We start from the raw sequence: 15544 nt of genomic DNA, 5'->3' as shown, positions 1-15544 counted from the left end.
TACAGTCCAAGTACAGCACCACATATTATGATTGTACAATGGAAGTGTGGCGCCCCCGAGCTTCAGGCACCACAGGGTATTGCACCACTTTTAAGGGGTAATATCTATCCCAGGTGAGGAGGGGGTTAACAGCCGGTGCCTTCAGAAAACACACACACACACACACACAAACAAAAGTAAGGTCCTCTTCCACATGGGGTGGACTAGGGCAGACAGGGGAGCCAGCCATCACGAAGCATAAGACTTTCCCAGTCGCTAGGACAACCACCTGGGGCAGGCACCACATGGGGTAGAAGAAGGAACAACCATCACACTTTAGACAAAACCTTCCTCGGCACAGTTTGGGGTAACATCTAACTCTGACAACTGGAGTTAGTGTTTCTCTCTTCATGGACCCTTGGCTTGGAACTGGAGGCTCGGCCTGGGTTCCAGACAGCAACCGAGGGACACTTCACTAGAAAGACTTACACGGGCACCGGCGGTGACTGCCGGCTATCCGGGATCGGCTGGAGCCCATCGTGGCAGAGATCGGTACTCTGGGGCAGTGCCTGAACTATCAGTTAGTAAAAAACCTGGAACCGCAGCCCCTGTCTCTCCTTTACCGGCTGCGGCACCAACGGTGACTGCTACCACCCTTGTCCGACCTCCATCATCCTCCCCAGGGTAACCCTGCTCCGCCTGTGGGAAGCGACACCATCCCGGCTGCTTGCTTCACCATCAGCCCCGGAGAGCAGCACCCGCAGTGGCGGCCCATCCACAGGTGGTGTCACGATCATAATAGACTTTCCTAACCCTCACTACCACCCCCATCCTCAATCCTGTCCACCGCCTTTCCTCCCCTCCTGTACGCCTCGGGGTAACGGAACAGGGCCAGGCCACCCCGTGACATCGCAGAGGATGTGCATCCCTGGCCCAGCAACAAGTGGGTTAAAACACCTGCCCCGTGGGGGGGGGGGGCTACACAAGCGCTGTCACATTGGTAATACATCTATTGCACCAGATTTAGTTCTTTGGTGACACACATTGGGATCTCTCAGCTGAAGGCTCTATACATTGTTTACATCCTGCTGGCGTGGGTACTGAAAACAGCTGATCAATAAGACTGTCAGGTGCCGGACCCCACTAAGAAATAGGTCATAAATAGCAAAAAGCTGGGCAACTCTTTAAATATGGACATTTTAAAAATAAATAAATAAAAAGGGAATCTGTCATAGGTTTTTGCAACCTCATCAGAGCAGAATGATGTAAGAGCAGAGAACCCAATTCCAACAATGTATCACATACTGGGCTGTGAGTTGTACTTGTCTTAAATAAAATCACTGTTTTATCTGCTGCAGATCTAGCAGTTATCTGAACGCTGAGCTCTGTGTAACCACCCACACCACCAAATGACAGCTGTGTACTCTGCATAGGCAGAAAGCTGCCAATCAGTGGAGGGGGTAGTGTTATACAAAACTCGTGGAAAGAGAAGACTACATGGCAGCAGGTTTTCTAGTCCTCTAGTGATAAATCGCCTGATAAAACAGGGATGTTATTGAAACTGCAGCAAGCTGCCAAGTCAATGACAAATGCTGGAATCAGGCGACACCTGTTCTCGGATTAGGTGGCAAAAACCTGCTGACAGATTCTCTGTAAGTGATTTGAGTCTACATGAAATATTTACTAATAAACAGCTGTGATTTTTTTTTTAATTACACAACAACTGATCAAGATAAGGATGCTCAACAGACTGTAGCTTCAAAGAGCACATCTGATTAGCTGATATTAGCACAAATACCCTGTTTCCCCGAAAATAAGCCCTAGTGGGATTTTAGGGGCTTTTTGAGTATGCTTAAAATATAAGCACTACTCCAAAAATAAGCCCTATCTGTGATTCCATAAGGAAGTGTCAACGCAGCTAAAAAAAAACCCGTAAAGAATACAGCAGGACTCTTCAAAGAAAGAAGACATGTCCAAAAAAGCAGATCATTACCTATCGTCTGCCTGCAGAGGATGGGCATTCTGGAAACCAATGTGACAATTGTCCTGCTTTGGATGATACTTTCACAAGGAAAAAGAACAATGTGAACACATCTAATAAGTCTATACAGAAGAAATGGAAATACTCACCTCCTCAGAGTTATTATTGAGGTGAATAAACTTTCCCTCCTGGTCTATCTCCTCTATAGTAATGCTACCAGTCGCAGTGGATTGTTGAGACATGTGAAACCTGCTACTACTGCTTCGTTCCCCCGCGCTGCTTGAGGCAAGAAGCCCTGTAGCGGCCTCCACACTTTCTCCGGCTTCCATGCGTTTTCTTTTGTTGCGAGACTGGCGGGATGTAGCGCAGCTGCTACTCGAAGTGGCTCGAGACACTGTAACACGAGGTGGGCTTGGGGACAACTTCAACCTTTCAAAAAATAAATAAAATTTGTTATTTTGCAAGAAATAGGAGACTTTTCTGCAGATTTATAAGGGAACTTGTCAGTCAATGCATGCTGGCCAGACCACAGGCAGCACGAATCAAGTCTGGCTTCAGGATGCAGGCAGGTACATTTTCTCTGTAACGCACCGGCGTTTCAGAAGATAGATAAAACATAGTTGACCGGTTTAACAAACCTAAAAATACTAAAATTGCAGCTCATCACTGTCTTATCCCTTGAGTCTGAAATGTATAAATCAGAAAATTACCTACTGTTTAAATAAGGTTTGTGTGTTACAATTTTTTTTTCCCTATTTAGTCTTAATTACAAAACAAAATTAGCTGTGTTGCAATTTCACACTGCTTTATTGACACATTCTTCCCATACCTGCCAGGAAATGTTTACAGCAAAACTCCTTATAAGCAGAGGCAAAATTCCAATGACCGGCACCACTAAAAGGATCCACCAAGCACAATAGGTGATGCCTTTGGCTATGTCCCCACTTTGCGTTTCCACCTGCGTTTTTGGTGCTTTTTAGGTCCGTTTTGAGATGCACCTTTTTCATGCCAAAAGGCATGCGTTTTAATTTTACATCAAAGTCTATGGCAAATGGGGATTTCTTGTCCGCACTTTGCGTTTTAACACGTTGCGTTTAATTTGCATATTTTGTGGCAAAAACCATGCGTTCAAAGAAGCAGCATGTCACTTGTTTTTGCCATTTTGGGTGCGTTTTGCTAACATTGAAGTCAATGAGAAATGGCAAAAACCAAGAAACTTCAAATTTCCAGCGTTTTACCTGCTTTTTAGGTGCTGAAAACATGCGTTTTTTACTTAAAAAAACGCATGCTTTTCTGACATTAAAATAATGGAATAATATGTCCCTTTACACACACACATAATCCGACAATTAAATTAATGAAAATTATGATTTTATTGCTAGTTTAACATTAATTATAAAACCGCTATAATTAATCAATTCCAAAATTGTGTTCCTTTTTTTTTCTTCTCTTTTTTCATTCTGTTTGACTATTTAATAATCTTTATTTAGGAGTGTCTTGATGTTCAAAACGCATCTGTCAAAACGCAGGGGAAAAAGCATGTAATTAGCACTGAAAACGCATCTAACACGCAGTAAATACGCATGCGTTTTTAGCGCTAAATTTCTGAAAAAGGCAACATTGGTGAAATCAATTAAGCTCAAAACGTGCGTTTAGAACTGCAAGTAGGTGAACGCAAAGTGTGGTCTTAGCCTTAAGGACCCTTTTTACACACAGACTTTCTAGCGATCCCGCCCTTGCCGGGATCGCTGGAAAGTCTCTATACAGTCGCTGGTGAGCTGTCAAACAAGCAGATCTGGCCAACGACGCAGCAGCGATACGGACCTGCAGAACAACCTCGCTGGTAGGTAACACTATAGCACTGTCGTTGTAACGGTGTCAAACACACCGATACATGCTGCGCAGCAGGAAAGAAAGGACCAAAAAATGGTCCTGAAAGATTTATACCTCACAGCGGGGGCCAGGTCGCTGATGCGTGTCACACACTGCAATGTCACTGGGGAGGTCACTATTACGTCACAAAACCGGTGACGTTACAGCGATGTTGCAGTGTGTAAAGGGGCCTTTAGCCTACCCTGCTGCCACTACCTTCACAATGGCCTTTGTTTTGTACTGCTGTAGTTTCTTCAAAAAAGAAGATAAAGGGGTGGTTCAATCCCTAAAAGTCTTTTATAAAGATCTACAGGGTGGGCCATTTATATGGATACACCTAAATAAAATGGGAATGGTTGGTGATATCAACTTCCGGTTTTTGGCTCATTAGTATATGGGAGGGGGGAAACTTTTCAAGATGGGTGGTGACCATTTTGGATCCAACTTTATTTTTCTCAATGGGAAGAGGGTCATGTAGCAAATCAAACCTATTGAGAGTTTTACAAGAAAACCAATGGTATGATTGGTTTTAATGTAACTTTATTCGTTCATTAGTTATTTACAATTTATGACCACTTATAACATGTGTTGAAAGTGCTGCCCATTGTGTTGGATTGTCGATGTAACCCTCTTCTCACACTCTTGACACACTGATAGCAACACTGCAGAAGAAATGCTAGCACAGGCTTCCAGTATCCGTTGTTTCAGATTCTGCACATCTTGTACACTTGTCTTGTGGTGCACCATCACATTATGGGTGTCAGGTCCGAGCATTCCTACATGATCAGTGTCCTGGAAAGTGGATTGTCATCGTGGGCCAGTTGAATGGCTACCAAGGTCTCCCAATCTGACCCCCTTAGACTTTTATCTTAGGGGTCATTTGAAGGCAATTGCCTATACAAGATGTACAGCATCTGAAACAACGGATACTGGAAGCCTGTGCTAGCAACACTGCAGAAGAAATGCTATCAGTGTGTCAAGAGTGTGAGAAGAGGGTTGCATTGACAATCCAACACAATGGGCAGCACTTTGAACACATTTTATAAGTGGTCATAAAATGTAAATAACTAATCAACAAATAGTTATGTTACAACCAAGCACATCATTGTTTTTCTTGTGAAATTCTCAATAAGTTTGATTTGCGACATGACCCTCTTACCATTGGAAAAAAATAGTTGGATCCAAAATGGTCACCACCCATCTTGAAAAGTTTCCCCCCTCCCATATATTAATGGGCCACAAACCAGAAGTTGATATCACCAACCATTCCCATTTTATTTAGGTGTATCCATATAAATAGCCCACCCTGTAGATATTTATAAAGGACATTTAGGAATTATTAGCGTTACATGACCCTCTTCCCATTGGAAAAAATAAAGTTGGATCCAAAATGGCCGACTTCAAACTGGCCGCCATGGTCACAACTCATCTTGATAAGTTTCCCCCCACCCATATACTAATGAGCCACAAACAGGAAGTGGTGATATCACTAACCATTCCCATTTTATTTTGATGTATCCATATAAATGGCCCACCCTGTAGAACAGTCAGCTTGCCATAAAAGAAACACGCTCTTAGGCTCTGTGCGCACCCTACCTAAAGTTTTTTTTTTGGGGGGGGGGGGGGTGTTTGGTGCAGTTTGTAGCCCTCAACTGTATGCATGTCCTTCCCGAGCAAACTCTGAGAATTCAGAAAGGCTGTGCTTTTTTGCCTCCAGTTTTTGTTGAAGAAAACAAAAGCGGCATGTCAATTATTTTCTGCACTTTTCCATTGAATGCGTAGAGTGAAAAAATGCATGGGCAAAAACATACCGAAATGTGGCAAAATGCATTTTTTTTCCGGCCAGAGGTGCGGTTTTTTTGCCAAGGGTGCGTTTTTTTTAAGAAACAAACAAAAAAAAACAACACAAACTATAATGTGCGCACATAGCCTCAATCAACAGAAAAACACATCAATTTTATTTACCAACCTTTTGGGTTTTTTTTTTCCCTCTAACCACTTAAATGGAGCTGCTGCTGGGCTCCATAGGAGATGAATAAATTGACTAAACATTTGTCCATTTATTGGTAGTGATCAGTCTCAAGCCTGCTAGAGGCACCAAAAGAATGTGGAAATAAATCACTATAGTTTTTTGGTAAAAAAAAAAAATAAAAAAATATATTTATATAATTTATAAAAAGAAGGGAATTTTGTTTACTTACCGTAAATTCCTTTTCTTCTAGCGCCAATTGGGAGACCCAGACAATTGGCTGTATAGCTTCTGCCTCCGGAGGCCACACAAAGTATTACACTTAAAAGTGTAAAGCCCCTCCCCTTCTGCCTATACACCCCCCGTGCATCACGGGCTCCTCAGTTTTGGTGCAAAAGCAAGAAGGAGGAAAACTTATAAATTGGTCTAAAGTAAATTCAATCCGAAGGAATTTCGGAGAACTGAAACCATTTAACATGAACAACATGTGTACACAAAAAAACAACAGCCCGAAGGGAACAGGGGCGGGTGCTGGGTCTCCCAATTGGAGCTAGAAGAAAAGGAATTTACGGTAAGTAAACAAAATTCCCTTCTTCTTTGTCGCTCCATTGGGAGACCCAGACAATTGGGACGTCCAAAAGCAGTCCCTGGGTGGGTAAAATAAAACCTCGTAATAGAACCGTAAAACGGCCCCTTCCTACAGGTGGGCAACCGCCGCCTGAAGGACTCTTCTACCTAGGCTGGCATCTGCCGAAGCATAGGTATGCACCTGATAGTGTTTCGTGAAAGTGTGCAGGCTCGACCAGGTAGCTGCGTGACACACCTGCTGCGCCGTAGCCTGGTGCCGCAAAGCCCAGGACGCACCCACGGCTCTGGTAGAATGGGCCTTCAGCCCTGAGGGAACCGGAAGCCCAGAAGATCGGTAAGCTTCGAGAATTGGTTCCTTGATCCACCGAGCCAGGGTTGATTTGGAAGCCTGTGACCCTTTACGCTGGCCAGCGACAAGGACAAAGAGTGCATCCGAGCGGCGCAGGGGCGCCGTACGAGAAATGTAGAATCTGAGTGCTCTCACCAGATCTAACAAGTGCAAATCCCTTTCACATTGGTGAACTGGATGAGGACAAAAAGAGGGTAAGGAGATATCCTGATTGAGATGAAAGGGGGATACCACCTTAGGGAGAAATTCCGGAACCGGACGCAGAACCACCTTGTCCTGGTGAAAAACCAGGAGAGGGGCTTTGCATGACAGCGCTGCTAGCTCAGACACTCTCCGAAGTGATGTGACTGCTACTAAGAAGACCACTTTCTGCGAAAGGCGTGAGAGAGAAATATCCTTCATTGGCTCGAAAGGTGGTCTCTGAAGAGCCATCAGCACCCTGTTCAGATCCCAGGGTTCTAACGGCCGCTTGTAAGGAGGGACTATGTGACAAACCCCCTGCAGGAACGTGCGTACCTGTGGAAGTCTGGCTAGGCGCTTCTGAAAAAACACAGAGCGCTGAGACTTGTCCCTTAAGGGAGCCGAGCGACAAACCTTTTTCCAATCCGGATTGAAGGAAGGAAAGAAAGGTGGGCAAGGCAAATGGCCAGGGAGAAAAACCCTGATCAGAGCACCAAGATAAGAATATCCTCCACGTCCTGTGGTAGATCTTGGCGGACGTTGGTTTCCTAGCCTGTCTCATAGTGGCAATGACCTCTTCAGATAATCCTGAAGACGCTAGGATCCAGGACTCAATGGCCACACAGTCAGGTTGAGGGCCGCAGAATTCAGATGGAAAAACGGCCCTTGAGACAGCAAGTCTGGTCGGTCTGGTAGTGCCCACGGTTGGCCCACCGTGAGATGCCACAGATCCGGGTACCACGACCTCCTCGGCCAGTCTGGAGCGACGAGGATGGCGCGGCGGCAGTCGGACCTGATCTTGCGTAACACTCTGGGCAACAGTGCCAGAGGAGGAAACACATAAGGGAGTTGAAACTGCGACCAATCCTGAACTAAGGCGTCTGCCGCCAGAGCTCTGTGATCTTGAGACCGTGCCATGAATGTCGGGACCTTGTTGTTGTGCCGGGACGCCATTAGGTCGACGTCCGGCATCCCCCAGCGGCAACAGATCTCTTGAAACACGTCCGGGTGAAGGGACCATTCCCCTGCGTCCATGCCCTGGCGACTGAGAAAGTCTGCTTCCCAGTTTTCTACGCCCGGGATGTGAACTGCGGATATGGTGGAGGCTGTGGCTTCCACCCATAGCAGAATCCGCCGGACTTCCTGGAAGGCTTGCCGACTGCGTGTTCCGCCTTGGTGGTTGATGTATGCCACCGCTGTGGAGTTGTCCGACTGAATTCGGATCTGCTTGCCTTCCAGCCACGGCTGGAACGCCTTTAGGGCAAGATACACTGCCCTTATCTCCAGAACATTGATCTGAAGGGAGGACTCTGGCTGAGTCCAAGTACCCTGAGCCCTGTGGTGGAGAAAGACCGCTCCCCACCCTGACAGACTCGCGTCCGTCGTGACCACAGCCCAGGATGGGGGCAGGAAGGATTTCCCCTTCGACAGAGAAGTGGGAAGAAGCCACCACTGAAGGGAAGCCTTGGCTGCCCGAGAAAGGGAGACGTTCCTGTCGAGGGACGTCGACTTCCTGTCCCATTTGCGGAGAATGTCCCATTGAAGTGAACGCAGATGAAACTGCGCAAAAGGAACTGCCTCCATTGCTGCTACCATCTTCCCTAGGAAGTGCATGAGGCGCCTCAGGGGGTGTGACTGACCTTGAAGGAGAGATTGCACCCCTGTCTGTAGTGAACGCTGTTTGTCCAGCGGAAGCTTCACTATCGCTGAGAGAGTATGAAACTCCATGCCAAGATATGTCAGTGATTGGGCCGGTGTCAGATTTGACTTTGGAAAATTGATGATCCACCCGAAACTCTGGGGAGTCTCCAGAGCAATGTTCAGGCTGTGTTGGCATGCCACTTGAGAGGGTGCCTTGACAAGCAGATCGTCTAAGTAAGGGATCACCGAGTGTCCCTGAGAGTGCAGAACTGCTACTACTGTTGCCATGACCTTGGTGAAGACCCGTGGGGCTGTCGCCAGGCCGAAAGGCAGTGCCACGAACTGAAGGTGTTCGTCCCCTATGGCGAAACGCAGGAAGCGCTGATGCTCTGGTGCAATCTGTACGTGGAGATAAGCATCTTTGATGTCGATTGATGCTAGGAAATCTCCTTGGGACATTAAGGCGATGACGGAGCGGAGCGATTCCATCCGGAACCGCCTGGTTTTTACGTATTTGTTGAGCAGTTTTAGGTCCAGAACAGGACGGAAGGATCCGTCCTTTTTCGGCACCACGAACAAGTTGGAGTAAAAACCGTGACCCTGTTGCTGAAAAGGAACAGGGATCACCACTCCTTCTGCCTTCAGAGTGCACACCGCCTGAAGAAGAGCATCGGCTCGCTCGGGGGGCGGAGATGTTCTGAAGAATCGAGTCGGAGGACGAGAGCTGAACTCTATCCTGTAACCGTGAGACAGAATGTCTCTCACCCAACGGTCTTTTACCTGTGGCAGCCAGTCGTCGCAAAAGCGGGAAAGCCTGCCACCGACCGAGGATGCGGTGTGAGGAGGCCGAAAGTCATGAGGAGGCCGCTTTGGGAGCGGTTCCTCCGGCGGTCTTTTTAGGACGTGACTTAGACCGCCATGAATCGGAGTTCCTCTGATCCTTCTGAGGCCTTTTGGACGAGGAGAATTGAGACCTGCCCGCGGACCGAAACCTCGATTGTACCTTCCGTTGTTGAGGTCTGTTTGGTTTGGACTGGGGTAAGGAGGAGTCCTTTCCCTTGGATTGTTTAATGATTTCATCCAATCGCTCACCAAACAGGCGGTCGCCAGAAAATGGCAAACCGGTTAAGAACTTTTTGGAAGCAGAGTCTGCCTTCCATTCACGTAGCCACATGGCCCTGCGTACTGCCACCGAATTGGCGGATGCTACCGCCGTACGGCTCGCAGAGTCCAGGACAGCATTAATGGCGTAGGACGCAAACGCCGACGCCTGAGAGGTTAAGGACACCACTTGCGGAGCAGACGTACGTGTGACTGCATTAATCTGCGCGTGACAAGCTGAGATAGCTTGGAGTGCCCATACGGCTGCGAATGCTGGAGCAAAAGACGCGCCGATAGCTTCATAGATGGATTTCAACCAGAGCTCCATCTGTCTGTCAGTGGCATCTTTGAGTGAAGCCCCATCTTCCACTGCAACTATGGATCTAGCCGCCAGTCTGGAGACTGGAGGATCCACCTTGGGACACTGAGCCCAGCCCTTGACAACGTCAGGGGGGAAGGGATAACGTGTATCCTTAAGGCGCTTGGAAAAACGCTTATCTGGACAAGCTCTGTGTTTCTGGACTGCCTCTCTGAAGTCAGAGTGATCCAGAAACGTACTCATTGTACGCTTGGGAAACCTGAAACGGAATTTCTCCTGCTGAGAAGCTGACTCCTCAATTGGAGGAGCTGGGGGAGAAATATCCAACACCTGATTGATGGTCGCTATAAGGTCATTCACTATGGCGTCACCTTCAGGTGTATCTAGGTTGAGAGCGGCCTCAGGATCAGAATCCTGATCTGCTACCTCCGCTTCATCATCCAGAGAGTCCTCCTGCTGAGACCCTGAACAGTGTGATGAAGTCGAGGGAATTTCCCAGCGAGCCCGCTTAGGCGGCCTGGGACTGCGGTCCGTGTCAGAGACCTCACCCTGGGACCTATGAGTCACCCCAGGAGCACTTTGCTGCTCCAACTGAGGGGGACCTGGGGTCAATGATTCAACAGTGCCCGGGGCCTGAGTCACCGGTCTGGACTGCAAGGCTTCTAGTATCTTAGCAGACCATTTATCCATACTCTCAGACAGTTTATCAGCAAATACTGCAAACTCCGTCCCTGTCACCTGGACAGTGGTAGCAGGTGGTTCCACCTGGGCCACCAGTAGCAGAGGCTCCGGCTGAGTAAGTGCCACAGGGGCCGAGCATTGCACACAATGAGGGTCGGTGGAACCTGCCAGTAGTATAGCCGCACATGAGGTACAGGTTGCAAAGTAAGCCTGTGCTTTGGCACCCTTGCTTTTTGCGGACGACATGCTGTTGTCTCCTCTGAGTACAATCCAGGAGGGTATATAGCCAAAAATCAACAGTGCGACCATACAGTGTAAATGTATAGCATATAAGCATATATATATATATATATATATATATATGTACACTTCGGTACTCAGTGGGGCCAGCACCTCAGGTGCTGCTTACCGACCGCTCAAAGCGGTTGTGTGATCACCAGATTCCCTGCCTGGGCCTCCCAGAGCCGTGTTGTCTCTCCTCTCCAGCGTCAGAAGTGCTGACAGGAATGGCTGCCGGCGTTCTGTGGGGAGGAGGGGGCCGTGGGCGTGCCCTAGAAAGTGCGGGAATCTGGTGCCCCCACTGTGCTCAGTGAGGGGGGAGGAGGATACAAAGTATGCTCCAGCCCTCAGCGCTGACGTCCTGTGCAGCGTCCCGCCCTTCCCCTGACTGGCAGGCCTGGGGGCGGGAATATGCGATACTAGGCCGCAAAAGCCGGGGACTAAAGTTATAAGCGCGGCCGGCAAATAAGCGCGGTCGGCGCGGAAGTCCCCGGCGCACTAACACACCCAGCAGTGCTGCGGTGTGTATGGCACAAGCGCTCCATGCGCGGTCCCACAAGGGAACACAGAGTACCTCACAGTAGCAGGGCCTTGTCCCTGACGATACCCGGCTCCTGTCCAGCAGATTCCCCAGGGGCTGCGGGGGGAGCACGGTCCCAGTGCCTGGAGACCGATTAGGATCCCACTTCACCCAGAGCCCTTAAGGGATGGGGAAGGAAAACAGCATGTGGCTCCTGCCTATGTACCCGCAATGGGTACCTCAACCTTAACAACACCGCCGACCAGAGTGGGGTGAGAAGGGAGCATGCTGGGGGCCCTGTTATGGGCCCTCTTTTCTTCCATCCGACATAGTCAGCAGCTGCTGCTGACTAAGATGTGGAGCTATGCGTGGATGTATGCCTCCTTCGCACAAAGCATAAAAACTGAGGAGCCCGTGATGCACGGGGGGTGTATAGGCAGAAGGGGAGGGGCTTTACACTTTTAAGTGTAATACTTTGTGTGGCCTCCAGAGGCAGAAGCTATACACCCAATTGTCTGGGTCTCCCAATGGAGCGACAAAGAAAAAGATATATAATTTAAAAAGTTCACATCACTATGCCTTTCTCAATCTAAAAATGGGAAGATAGACATGTAAAGAATATATGAAATCTGACCTATAAGACAAATGCTTAAAAGGAAAAAAAAGCCAGAATTGCATAGTTATGGCTTTCAGACAAAAGAGGAAAATATTAAAAATTGGCAGCGGCTAGTAGGGGGTTAGATCAATTCTTACAGCAATTTAAGATGCAGATTCAGGCGCTAACAAGTTCCATTGTTACCTCTCCTCTTCTCCTTCCAATAACTTGCGGTATGCACTTATTTCCATATCAAGGGCATATTTCACATCTAGCAGTTCCTGATATTCGGTCAGTTGTCTCTGTATATGGTCTCTCATGGCTGCCAGCTCCCTCTCCTTGTTGTCCAGAAGTTTACGGTATTTGTCCCGGTCATTGGCTAGCATCTCCTCTAACTCACGGACACGATCTTCTGAAGCATTTAACTTCAATTCAGAACAAAAATGAAAAAAAAAAAAGTTATTTGAGTAAAGATCTTCTCAGTTTGTTTTATAGGGCCCACCTGCACAATTACCCAACAGAAGTCTATTGCTACCCATGTTACCCGTTTATAAGTAACTAGAAGGTGGCCCGATTCTACGCATCGGGTATTCTAGAATTTACGTATTGTGTAGTTCATGTATGATTTTTGTTTTTATATATATATATATATATATATATATATATATATATATATATATATATATATATATATATATATATATATATATATATATATATATATATATATATATATATATATATATATAGATATATATATATAGATATATATATATAGATATATATATATATAGATATATATATATATAGATAGATGTTGTTGTGTGTAGTTACCAAGTGTTTGTGTAGGGCGCTGTACATGTTCTGGGTGTTGTCTGGGTGTGGCGGGGGGTGAGAGCGGTGTTGTATGTGTGTTGCGTTGTTTGTGGAGCGCTGTGTGTCTGTAGCGTTGTGTGTGTGTGTTGCGCGGTTTGTGTGTGTGTGGTGTGTTTTGGGGGAGGTATGTTTTGTGCAATGTGTATGTGTTGTGCGGTATGTGCGTATATTTATGTATGCCGCGGTGTTTGTGTGTTGGGTGTTGTGTGTGTGCGGCGTTGTCTGTGTGTGTGTGTGTGTGTCTGTGTAGGGCGGTGTTTGCGGTTCCCAGTGTGGTGTGTTGTGTGTGTGTGTTGGGGGGAGGTGTGCACCTCCCATCGTGCACCATCCCCCATGATGCGCACTCCCCATCGTGCTCCATCCCCCATGCTGCGCAACCCCCATCCCCCATGCTGCGCACCCCCCATCGTGCCCCATCCCCCATGCTGCGCACCCCCCATCGTGCTCCATCCCCCATGCTGCCCACCCCCCATCGTGCTCCATCCCCCATGCTGCCCACCCCCCATCGTGCTCCATCCCCTATGCTGCGCATTCCCCATTGTGCTCCATCCCCCATGCTGCGCACCCCCCATCGTGCTCCATCTGCCATGCTGCGCACCCCCCATCGTGCTTTATCCCCCATGCTGCGCACCACCCATCGTGCTCCATCCCCCATGCTGTGCTCCATCCCCCATGCTGCGCACTCCCCATCGTGCTCCATCCCCCATGCTGTGCACCCCCCATCGTGCTCCATCCCCCATGCTGCGCACCCCATCGTGCTCCATCCCCCATGCTAGAATAGTTCTCCTATTATACTCAGAGAGGAGTATAATAGGAGGACTATAATAGGAGGAGTAGTCCTGGGGGGAGAGGAGTATAATGCCGGCTCCCTGCACATGTGTAGTGGGAGCCGGTGTACGCTGGTAACTATGATACACATCGGGTAACTAAGGGACCTTAGTTACCCGATGTGTATAATGGTTACCAGCGTTCACCGGCTCCGTCACGATCCCAGCAGCGCAAGGTTATGTCTGGCGATGCGTGCGGAGGGCCGGGGCGAGCGGCCAATCCATGCGGAGGGCGGGGCCAGGCCGAGGCGAGCGACAATCCGTGGTGGGGGCACAGCCGAGACGAGCGGCCAATCCGTGCGGGGGGCGGAGCCATGGCGAGCCCAGCAGCCAATCAGCTTTGTGTCACCGTAAGGACACAATTTTGGAGACAGACAGACAAAGGCAATTATATATATAGATCATTGCAGAAGTAGAACAAGGTCTGAAGCCAAATATTGTACCTGCTTCTGCAGATGTGTAAGTTGGTATCCCAGCGCCTCCACCCTCATTCGAGCCTCACTCAGCTCTTCTCTGACGGTTTTTGCTTCTTGGTCATTGTGATCAGAGGAACGCCTTATATTGTCCAACTGCAAATAACACACATAACTTCATTAAAGACAAAAGCATGGCAAAATCCTGAGTAATGGTAAGGGAACTGATAAAAGATAGTAGAACTGGCTAAGAATACATTTTATAAATGCCATTAAACAAATTCACTATTTAAGGGGGGTTTAATCCTTTAATGACAAGACATACTTGTTGTGCCCTATGTTCTGTCCCTGACTTTGATGCAGGTTCGCACACCGAGCCTGCATCTTCCTAGGCAAATGACAGCTGAATTAATCAGCCATGATCTGCCTCTATAGCTGTGGCTGCACACGGGCATACCCAGGAATTGGAGGTCCTCACAGTCCCCAACCCTGGAGGAGTGGTACAGGCAAATGGGCAGCCTTTATAAGGCTGCTTTCACACTACGTTTATTTAACATGCGTCCTGAACGTTTTTTTAACGCAGAAACGGATCCAGTGCAAATGCGTTTTCATTTCAATGCATTTGCAATGGACTCGCGTTAACATGCGTTCACCTGCGTTTGCGTGCGTTATAGTGAGGATCCAGCGACTTGCAGTTTTTTAACATCTTTCAAAAACGCTACTTGTAGCGTTTTTGAGCTGCGTCCAACTTCTGCAAATTGCTGGATCCTGACTAAACAGCACGCAAACGCATGTGAACGCTGGCATGCTGATAGACAGGATCCTGCTTGCTCTACTGAGCATGCCCAGAAGCCAGCCTCCGTGATCAGTCTCTCTCTCCTCCCTATGTCTCTCTCCCTGTCTCTCCCCCACCTGAGAGCTGCGGACACTCGTAACCAAGGTAAGAAGGGAATTTTGTTTACTTACCGTAAATTCCTTTTCTTCTAGCTCCAATTGGGAGACCCAGACAATTGGGTGTATAGGCTATGCCTCCTGAGGCCGCACAAAGTATTACACTAAAAGTGTAAAGCCCCTCCCCTTCTGCCTATAAACCCCCCGTGCTCCCACGGGCTCCTCAGGTTTGGTGCAAAAGCAAGAAGGAGGAAAAAATTATAAACTGGTTTAAAGTAAATTCAATCCGAAGGAATATCGGAGAACTGAAACCATTCAACATGAACAACATGTGTACACAAAAAAACAGGGGCGGGTGCTGGGTCTCCCAATTGGAGCTAGAAGAAAAGGAATTTACGGTAAGTAAACAAAATTCCCTTCTTCTTTGTCGCTCCATTGGGAGACCCAGACAATTGGGACGTCCAAAAGCAGTCCCTGGGTGGG

General features: G+C 48.0%; 1 protein-coding gene across 1 annotated transcript in view; it reads right to left on the bottom strand.

Annotated features, from left to right (window-relative positions):
- Positions 1-15544, bottom strand: part of LMNB2 (lamin B2) — a 134472-nt gene that overhangs the window by 40820 nt on the left and 78108 nt on the right. Inside the window, exons 6-8 of the mRNA XM_075352436.1 lie at positions 14201-14326; positions 12259-12479; positions 2110-2389 (exon numbers count right to left, since the gene is read on the bottom strand). Of these exons, the coding sequence (XP_075208551.1) occupies positions 2110-2389; positions 12259-12479; positions 14201-14326 (627 nt within the window). The remainder of the gene's footprint in view (positions 1-2109; positions 2390-12258; positions 12480-14200; positions 14327-15544) is intronic.

The sequence above is a fragment of the Anomaloglossus baeobatrachus genome, chromosome 1 (genome assembly GCF_048569485.1).
Source record: "Anomaloglossus baeobatrachus isolate aAnoBae1 chromosome 1, aAnoBae1.hap1, whole genome shotgun sequence".
NCBI lineage: Eukaryota > Metazoa > Chordata > Amphibia > Anura > Aromobatidae > Anomaloglossus > Anomaloglossus baeobatrachus.
The sequence above is the reverse complement of the archived record's forward strand: the minus strand, read 5'-3'. Positions and strand labels throughout refer to the sequence as shown.